The sequence below is a fragment of the Nicotiana sylvestris genome, chromosome 7 (assembly GCF_000393655.2).
Source record: "Nicotiana sylvestris chromosome 7, ASM39365v2, whole genome shotgun sequence".
Lineage (NCBI taxonomy): Eukaryota > Viridiplantae > Streptophyta > Magnoliopsida > Solanales > Solanaceae > Nicotiana > Nicotiana sylvestris.
Window position 1 is genome coordinate 65,906,626 of NC_091063.1, and position 10,938 is coordinate 65,917,563.

At 34.0% G+C, this 10,938-nt stretch overlaps 2 protein-coding genes across 2 annotated transcripts; both read right to left on the reverse strand.

Annotated features, from left to right (window-relative positions):
* Positions 1 to 301: 301 nt before the first annotated feature.
* LOC104233910 (uncharacterized) lies at positions 302 to 1,275 on the reverse strand. Its single transcript, XM_009787372.1, has 2 exons — positions 1,237 to 1,275; positions 302 to 742 (listed from the first exon to the last, which is right to left on the reverse strand). Exons 1-2 carry the CDS (start codon positions 1,273 to 1,275, stop codon positions 302 to 304), a joined length of 480 nt encoding a protein of 159 aa, XP_009785674.1.
* Positions 1,276 to 1,763: 488 nt separating this feature from the next.
* On the reverse strand, positions 1,764 to 3,306 carry LOC138873249 (uncharacterized). The gene is made up of 4 exons (XM_070151695.1): positions 2,915 to 3,306; positions 2,111 to 2,485; positions 1,934 to 2,016; positions 1,764 to 1,846 (listed from the first exon to the last, which is right to left on the reverse strand). The coding sequence occupies exons 1-4, from the start codon at positions 3,304 to 3,306 to the stop codon at positions 1,764 to 1,766; spliced, it is 933 nt and encodes a 310-aa protein (XP_070007796.1).
* Between the last annotated feature and the right edge of the window lie 7,632 nt (positions 3,307 to 10,938).

Genomic DNA, 10,938 nt, shown 5'->3' on the forward strand with positions numbered 1-10,938 from the left:
GAGAATATAAATTCAGACTTATTGAAATTGTTATATTACAGCTGAGTATATAGATGTATTCCTATGAATTCTAACTAGTTATGTATATAACTCAGGCACTGTCTATAATAAACTGTCAAAGTATATGTGGACACGGTTATATTCGATTGTATCCAATACATTAAGGCAACTATATGTATTCAGAATCTATTCACAAAAGTCATTTCTGAAATTATTACTTGACAATGAGAATTTATTACTTGACAATGTCATCATAAGTATTGACAAATCGTTGAAGCACCAATACATGTCAGAGTGTTAATTATTTATTACGTGGAGCATTTCTACACGTTCGCTTGTTATGTCCTCCAAGCCCATATATGCTACATGAATGTTGATTTTTCGGCTGCAGCAATTCACTTAAAGGTTTATCGCACTTCTTCTTTGGCCTTCCAGGACGTCTTTTCCATTTGGGTGGTAGTACAACCTCCTCTGCAACATGTGCTGGTATATTCCAATCATTTCTGTCCGGTAGCGGGTACACAGGCACATCGTATGTCATTACAACAGTATTTGGTTTGTAATAGTTAGAGCAATATTCTTCTGGCATTAGAAACTTGCTCTTCAATACAACCCAAGTATGTGGGCATGACAATTCATCAACTTGGAACCTCCCACAAACACATTTTCTCTCTAACAGGCAGACTGTGTAATTCCTCCCTCCATCGTTAACCGTATGTAAGTATTCAGTTGATGGTACCACCTACATTTAAAAATAAAAATATAAGTTTTGAGCATATATAACTGAATTACTATATGTATAATGCTGAATTACTCAGTTACATACAACTGAAATATTTGCATACAGATGAATACATCTTATATTTAGACCAGCAGACTATCAACTGTAATTAGTGCAGAACTTATCAAAAGTCTGTTGTACTTTAGGCAACAGGAGGCTAAGAAAACATTAGAAGGATACGTCATGAAAATACATATTAAAATTATATATAATACAGATTTGTTAGTTGTATTCTGATGTATTCGAATAGTTTTTACAAAATGTTTTTAGTTATATTCAGTTGTATTCATATCAGATCTTCGGAAAAATATGTCTTGTATGTGTTTGAATTTAGTTGTATTCATATGTATTCATGGTAGTTGTATTTTAAAAAATGATTGTATTCAGTTGTATTCATGCCATTAATTAGAAAACAATTAAGCTATATACTACAATGATATTAAAATATAACTTACAGTCATACGTGTAGACATTGCCTCATTCAAAGTCAGCATCTCCTAGTATTTTTTTCCAAGCGTCGTGTATGTTTGTGTAGCTTCTTTGCGGTTACTACAATTCCAACGTCCAAACATCTTCTTAACTTCTTCAAGGAAGTTGTATATTGGCAATTCCCTTGCTAAAACTAGTGTGGCATTGATTGACTCAGCAATATTTGACGTCATTGTCCATCCCCTGTTAACAGGTGCATACAACCTAGCCCACTTTTTGTATCGAGCTAACTCTAAGTATTCTTTCACCCTAATATCTACCTTCTCCACCTTCTCCATCAGACTGTCAAATTCAGTTTGTGTGTATGCTTTTGCCATTGAGAAGTATATCTCGCTCAACTTGGCATGACTCCTTTTGAATTTCTTATATACGTTGTTCCATAGATGCCATATACAAGCAAAATACGGTACATCTGGATACACTCTAGATACAGATTTAATGATACTCTCATTTCTATCTGAAATGATGCACATGTTTTCCCTGTCACCGTATGCTATCTTGAATTGCTCAAAGAACCACGTCCAAGCAGCATCGTCTCTGAATCAATAACATCATATGCTAGTGGCAATATATGACCTGTAAATACAATTGAATACATATTTTTAAAACATGTATTTCAATATTTAAAATATTAACAGATTGTATTATAATTCAGATACTCACCTGTACCATCCAACGTGCTTGCCGAAACAAATGTCCCGGTGTAGTAAGATTTTAGGTGACTTCCATCCACAACAACAATGGGTCTACAATGATCAAACCCCTTTATAAAGGCATACAAAGATATATACACGTACATGAATTCATTTTTTGGCGATTTTACGATTCTAATGTGGGAACCTGGATATGTCATATCCATTGTATATAAGTATCCTGGTAATTTTTTTGTATGAATCAGCCGGTTCACCTCTCAAAAAATTCATTGTCTTTTCTTTAGCCCTCCACGCCAACATGTAGCTAACATCTACACCTAAATCTGATTTCATATCATCAATAATATCCTTTGGGGTGTATTTCCTCTTATGATTAGTAAGCTTAGGCCTTATCATACCACATATAAGGCTGCTACTTGCCTGCCGCTGCTCATACACTTTGTCCTTCAACGGACATGTATGGTTATCAATGAATTCTCTCACTTTGAATAGTTCTGATTTGTTAATGCTTGAAGTCTTAAACCTCCATTCACAGTCTTCTAAAATACATAATAATGCATAGCTGCAAAGAATTAATCATTGTACATATGATTAGCATAAGTGTTTACAAAAAAATTCACGCATATACACACAAATACAATATGATTAGTTTACATACTGACATCTATATATAAAAAATTTTATACTACTGAATTCAATTATAGTTATATGCACTTAAATATAATGAATACAACTGAATACAATTTTGGGTATATGCATACACTTAAAACCACAGTAGACAAAATAAGAAAATAATTAGAGCCACTGTAATGTAATTATACCAGTAAAATACATATGAATACATGTATTTAAGGACCATAAACAAACATATGTTAACTACATCTGTGATAATCAAGAGGAAATCCACAAATACGCATAAATACAACAACGTTAAACTTACAGCTCGAATCAATAATAGAAAATACAAAAAAAAACTTAAATACATGCAAACCTAACAGCATTAGATCCATCAACCCGGAATTGAAACCTTCGAGCTATAACATAATTCTCCATCACCTCTTTTAATGTAGCCTTATCTTTATACACTTGTCCAGCTATAACCTCCCTTTGATTAGTTTTTGAAATTATAAAATCCTTGTGGAGTTCGAACACTCCAATCGCTTCTCCTGAATTGACAAAATCTAGAGCCAATTTATCATCTGTATCGGAATCGTACCTTTGAACTGCTTCGTCTATTTGCACAATGTCGCCTTGATTTAAACTACCTCCGGATACAAGTTCTTTTTCAATAGTTGTTATGCACAAAGGATACATACCAAATTCTCTGTTCTCTTTTTTCAATTTTACATACACTCTGTAACCCATATCATTGTGTATTTCCATTGGCGTGTAATTTCCTTCTAAATTTGTATTGAATTTTAATGGACTTTGAGCTCAAATCTATACCCAGTTGATTAGAAATTGAAGCAACCAGATCATTAAAGGAGGCATACTCCTTTATCAGTATTCCCTCAATTGAAAAATCGATGTAATTGCCCTTATCGTTCCACTTGCCAGAATGACGCAACAACACTGTTAAATTTACCATATGTATAAAAGGAACTATACCGTATTTTGTATATAATTTGTATCAATCTAATTTTCCGTGGTTGAATTGATATCTCCGAACAGAGAAAAAGGAGTAGTGAATGGAAGAATTTCGAACAGATGTTGCTCTGGTTTTCGCTGCTTTTTTTAGCTTGAATCATGTATGGCAGAATACAGATTAATGGGTACTAGTTTTTGTTTGTTGAGTTAAATTAGGAGAATATCATGTGATTTGATTTCCTTCCATTATTAACTAGTTTAACCTTCTAGATTTTGCGCAGATACGTTACTGTATTCACGTTAATGTCGTGTGAATACAGTTAAATACATATCAACCTTAGCTGGAATTCCCTTTTTAACGCCTATTTTTTCTATTGTATTAATGAATACAATAGCTTAAATACATAAAATATATTATATAAAAATATAAAAAGTATCTATAACATGTAATATAACAAATGATATCTATAAATAACTAATTAGACCTAAAAAATGATACTTTATGAAAAATTCTCTATTTTAAACCTGTCAAGATGGGCTCACAGGTGTTGGGCCTATTTAATTGGGAAGTGGAGCTACCATTGAAGTCATACTCGCTTTGTATCAAAATTTGCTGTTCGATACACACTTCAGAATTCACATCTGATCACTTCAGAATTCGCAATGAAGTTATAAATTTAAGGTTTCGGAATTAAATCTTAAAAATTTCTATGCTTAAAGTACAACAATTGCATCTCAATCCTAAATTAACTGGAGTTGACTATATGAATTTTCCATGTCCATTTCTCTCTAATCAGGTCCATTTCATTCTAGCAATAAATGATTTGCCTCTAGACAAATTAGCAATAATTAGTCTAATATCAACTATAGCCTATATAGTTCATTTGTTGACATTCTGTTTTGTTCTAGCTAGAGAATAAACAAAAGCATGTTTGGAAAGTCACCTGTAAATTTAATTTGTGTGTAATGGGGTGTAATTATACAGTTTAATATATTTGTTAAGCCAAGTAATTACTTTGTCAGCATGAAATAAGTTGTAATTGAAGGGTGCAACTATACTCTCTAATTCTCAAGGGGAGGTAAGAATTGGTGATAATACTCTATAATTATAAGTTAATAGTATAACTTTTCTAATTTTTTTCCAACTATATTAAGTAAATATTCTTTTTACTATTTCTCTTATTCTTATTTTCAACCATCCAATGTGTTGATTATGATGTGCTTCCATATAATTTCATAACTTCTTATATTTTGCCTTTTTCTCTCTCTTTATTTTCTTAGTGGTTAAATGTAAATTCTATCTTACTACCTTTATTTTGTATTCATTAGTATAAATAATTATTAAGAAAAAAACCTTCTAAACTCATATCTATATTTTTGTTATTTAAAAGTATAACAAATCATAAAATTCATCTTATATTCATCTGAGTTCGTATAAAATTAAATTCATAATTGAAACTTTAATTGATTATATTAAATTAAATTATTAGTTATTGGAAAGATAGTAAAGATACCGAATATTCTTTATGATATTAGTTACTAACTTATAATTTTTATTTTAAAGAAAAATATGTTGTGTAAATACCTAGTTATAAATAATATCTAATACTTCTTATTTATATCTCTAATTGTTACACACTAAAATTTACTTATTTTGTATTTTACTAGCTCTATTGTTTAATGGATATTATAAATATTTATTATAAAAAATACTTTCTACTCATATCTTACTTATATTCAGATGAGCTGGTCAAAAATTAAGTAATTTATTGATTTTTTTAATTAATTTAAGTAACAATATTATTTATTTGAAAGCTACCGTTATTTTTATCACATTATTTATTAATTCAAAATTATTTAATATATTTCTACATACAAATATTTATATTAAATATCTCATTATGAATTAATATTTGATATTTATTATTTACATATATGTTTGTGGCACGGTAAAACTGATCTACTTGTTAATGTGAAAAAAACGTATTTGGTCAATGTGATTACACTTGTCCAACAAAATAAATACTATTTAATTACCAGAGTATGCAATTAATGCTCGTCACATACCTTCTGCCTGTCTCATATGCGTGGAACCTGATCTTTTTTGGCTCCAGCCTGTTCCTCGAATATATAGGGTGTTGACCCAAGTGAAAGTTAGTTTTGAAGACTGACAAAGGAACTCAGGCATGAACCAGGTCCATCCCTTGTGAGCATAGACACATGCAGATTTGAGCATGTGTGATGCAAGTAAAAGAGATAAACCTAACTTGACAGAATTGATATCTCCTGATCGAAAAGATTGCATAACTGATAAGGAGAAGGACTCCTTACTCAAAGAGAACATTATCCAAGATAAGGAAGGAGTTAGAAGTTGAGATCAACTAGAACTCTTCCACCAAGGAAGAGTAGCATTAGAACTCTATTTATTTCTTCATCTACTAACTTTATATATTGCAGGATGTTCTCATTTACAGGTAATGCACAAACGCAGAAGTTAAATAAGAATTGAGAGCAAAATAGCAAGGCTTTTTGCAAGCAGTTCGTGTGTGATTCAAGTGTGCAAACCTGAAGCTACATGAAACAGATAGAAGAACCAGTTCCAAGTGTCTGTCTTTTATTCTAGTTCAATTATAGTAGGTATTTTCATATTGTACCTTTCAACTTTATCTAGAAGCAATTGTAATAGGTACGTTGAGTATTCAAGTTAAAGTTAACTTGAAGTTGTCGAAACAGATAGAGGCTGTTTGCCACAACTGGATTAGAGTTAATCCTAGGTTTATAAAAGTATTTTGTAAATGTAGTTTTTGGCTCAGTGATTTAGGAAAGAGTTTGGGAAAATCCTACTGGGAAGTAGGTTGTGATTCATTCACTTTTTGAGCCAGGTATTTTCCACGTAAAATACTTATGTTCTTTACTTTTCGCATTTACTATTTCTGCAATAGTAGGTTAAGGAACCCTTAGAAGAACCAGGTACTTCCATAATCAGTTTAAGCAAAAAATTGGATAACACACAAATCATTCCCCCCTCTCTTGTGTGGTATTGAAGTATAAAACATCAATTGGTATCAGAGCTGGTTATCCTTGAAGAGGCTAACACCTTAGGAACAGATCAAGATGAGTGCACCACCTGAAAACTGGGAATGACAATCCACCGCTAGACCTCCACTCTTTAATGGTCAATACTACTCTTGGTGGTAAAACAGGATGAGAGATCACATCATTAGAAAAGACTATGAGCTATGAGACATTGTCACCGATGGTCCCCTAGCTACCATGAAAAAGAATGCTGAAGGAATAGATGTGCCAAAAACAAGGGCTGACTACAATGCTGAGAACTTAAGGAACTGGGAAAAAAATGCTAAGGCCAAGAAATGGCTTGTGTATGGACTTGGTCCAGACGAGTACAATAGAATTAAAAATTATACCACTTCTTGTCACACCTCCTTTTTGCGCGCCCGGCCCCGAAGGGTTAATTTGCGAGGGAGTTTTTCCAATTTAAGTGACAATATTCGAAATGAGATTATTTATTTAATTCAGAGTCGCCACTTGGGAAAGGTTTGGCTTTTGGTGTCCCAAGTCACCGGTTTATCTTGAATCCCAAATCGAGGAAATTTTCGACTTTTCCAAATGAAGTCTGCGAACCAGAAATTCTAAGTAAGGAATTCTGTTGACCCGAGGGAAGGTGTTAGGCACCCTCGAATCCCGTGGTTCTAGCACGGTCGCTTAAATTGTTATAATGGCTGAATATCTGATTTAAATACATGTTATGACTTACGTGCTTTTATTAAGTTTAAACCGCTTTTATTATTATCATTTATTTTTATAGAATTGCAATGTCGTGAAAATGCATCTCGAACCACGTCACAATCAATGCACCCATGATCGTCAACACATTTGACTCCGTTGAGATTTGGATTTGGGTCACATCAATGTGCACCCGAATTTAAGAATATAATTTAATTAAGCCGCGCCTAAAGAGTCTAACGCGTTATTATTTTTGGAGAAGGCCATGAGATTCACTAAACGGCCTGTCCTGAATTCTAAATATTTGTTATGGTTAGTTATTAAGGGCCCCGCAATTTGCATTCTTATTTGGCGAGGCTCGTCTCATTATTTTAGAGAAAGGATATCCTGAAGCGACTACATTTCTATTACATTTGTCTCTAAAAATAAAAGAGAAAAATACCAAACTTACTTGTTTAAGCAACTAACATACTAAATCTCTACTATATGTGACGAGTCCGAATTTTGCTTGATTGCCTAATTGGTTGTTTATGAGGTGAGAATTATTTCATGCCTCGTCTTCAAAGAGTGAATAAGCTTTGTTAATTTGATAAGAGAGATTGCAAGCAACAAATAACTCATACTAAATTTACATTAAACAAACCTTAAGTTTGAACTTTATAATTAACTTATTTAGGCTTGATAAATGAAAATCGGCTACTTATTAAGAAAAAACTACTATTAATTGGATTCGAGAATGCCTATTAGTTTTCCTCGAAAGTCATCGCATTATTCCGAAACAATGAATCTATATTGAAGCCCATATCGAACTTATATAGAAACAAGTAATCTAACAAAAGGGTTGGCATACATTATCACCCTGTTAACGTAACGCTGCATGAAAATTAGTTTGAGGTACACTTATCTTTGAAATCAAATGGAACCGAATATAGCTGATTCGATAGTTCAGAGATCTAGGCAAAAATACATACATATGTTTGCTATGATTCTATGTTATGATGTCATAACTGAAAAAAAACTAATGGTTGTATGCATTAAAACACATCTGATCTAACAAGCAAATGCTATCTAATTGTTCATCTCAAATCAGAGTGTATGTTAATTTATACAAAGTATTTGCAGTTTGCGGTTAAACAAATACAGGCTAAACTAACATTCGACCTATTTTGAACACAAGTATTATAAAGTAAACAGGCATTCTTTTCTTTATTTCTGCTTCAAACTTCAAACTTTCAACAACATATGGTTTCAGAAGTTGTGTACCTGGAAATGTTTGACAATTGAAGAAAAAGAGAAGTCAGCAATGGCAACAAGTGCAGCAACAGTAACAGCAGGTAACCAATAGAACAAATCCCAGTGCAAGATGCAGTTAGAGCCGATGAAAAATGGCAGAATGAAGCAAATTCCAGTAGTATGGAATCAGAATTTAGGCAGAACAAATCCAGAAATGAACTAATGCTACAACACAACCAGTAACCTCAATCAAGACTCAGAAGAAAACCATATGGAGCAAGGAAATCCAGACCAGTGAGAATCAAGACAAAGATGAAAATGCAGTCCCTTTTTCGGTGCTATGCTTCTCCCTCTCTATTTCTGTCTGTGTGTGTGTATATATCAAAATATGTTTCCCCTAGGTTTTGTATACCTCCCCCTTTTCTGATGGAAGTCCTGTCCGTTTATAAGCCTTAACATCAGCCCTTTAACAAACTGTTAGACCAAAAGAACACCCCTCCCATGAGCTATCTTCTTTTCAGTTTCCACTTAGCTATTTAAGTATTAAGCCCCCCATCACATTCCCTGGCAGACTTACTCTTTTAAATGAGGTTTAATACTTCTTAAACTAAAGCAGGGTAATGGGCAGCAGAATATATCTGACAGCATATGCTGTCAAACTATTTTTAAATCAAAAAGCCCTTTATGCAGGAACCAGGCTGTGCATAAATGCACCTGTGGTGCACAAATGCACATGTTGCGCACAGGTGCACATGCCCTCCAATTCAGAACTTAAACAAAACATTCCTTTTACATTTCTGATTCAAATTAACAACTATAAGTAAACAAACTCAGTTCCTAATTGATTCAAGCAAATGCTTAGCAGAAGTAAGTCGATTTGTTATTGTTCGGACAACTGAAACTAATTGACGACATATGTCGACTCGACTATACTAGTTATAACACATACAATCGTAACCAAAAATCAGACATTTAACAGTATCACACAAGGGGTTCAGATTGCAATGTTAATACAGAAAGGCCCTAGGAACTAAATGAACGAACCAATTCAAATTCATTTGATTGTACAGCTTACACATACACATTATCAGTGAACAGAAGAGGGACTTAATCAAACACGTAGGTTCAAACAAAGTGGACAGGACACAGTTGATAAAATTCAAAACACAAATTTTCACAAAACATGAACAGCCTTTTAAACAATCACATGGACTAAAACAAATAAAGAAAAGAAAGCAAAACTCACCTTAAACCCCGAAAAATCAAAAAACCCTAGCTTGGACTCGAACAGACCTTTCTTAAGGCTGAACGGACTTTAATCGAAGTGTTTCTCATATGAGAAACACTTCGATTAAGGTCCATTAGACCTTAATCTCTTGGTTTAAACGAGATACGGACCAGTGACGAGGAACCCTAAGGTTCCAAAAATTAGATCCGGGATTCATGCTTCCCTGGTCAGATTCGGACCAAACCAAGCATGGTTTGGTCACGAGGGGGGTCTGGGGAGCGTCTGGTGTGAAGTTGAGGCCGACTGGGGTAAATCAGGTTCCGACTCGAATCTTCAAATGAAGATTCGAGAAGGTGGGAGGGGATTCGAAGTGTGTGATTGGTGGATTTGGGTTCAGGATGGTGAGGAGCATCTACGGTGTTAAGGGTGGGGTCACCGGCGTCCATGCCGCCGGCTTTTCATGGTGAAAGTATACAGGGGCGGCTAGGGTTTGAAGGGGAAGGGTCTGGTGAAGACGAAGGCTGGGGTATTGGATAGGGGGCAGGGTATGGTTGTAGGTTTATATAGTTAGTGGATAGGTGGATCCTGGCCGTTGGATGAGACATGATGAAGGGCCAGGATCCTTCGACTAACAGGGAACGGCGTCGTTTCAAAGGTAAAGGGTTGAGGCCGGTGCGGGTGAGACGGGTCGGGTCTGTTAGTGGGTTCGGGGTGAGAGATCTTGGTCGTTGATCTCTGAAAGATCAACGGCTCAGATTAGCCTGGATTAAAACGGCGTCGTTTGGACGTTCTTGAAGTAGGCTGGTCACGGACCGGGCAAACATGGGTTTTGGGCTGAGTTTGTTTGGGCCAATTTGTTTAAAATTGGACTGGCCCAAGTCCGATTTTTTTTCTTTTATTATTATTTTATTTTCTTCTTTATTTTAAAAACAAAACCTAAGTAAATCAAATTAAAATTAAATAAACACTTAATACAATTATTTGCACACACATATTAAAATATTTAAAACAGGTAAAATCAAACAAAAATAAAATCACGGACAAAGATGCCTATTTATGATTTTCTATTTAACGAACGGATCCCGGTTCAAATTACGCATGACACATACATTTTTTGTATTTTGCTTTAATAAAAATAAAATGGGCAAAAATTATAAATAATTAACAAAGTGCCATGTAAAATCCAAAAAATTGTACAATAGGACCATTTGTTATTATTTTTA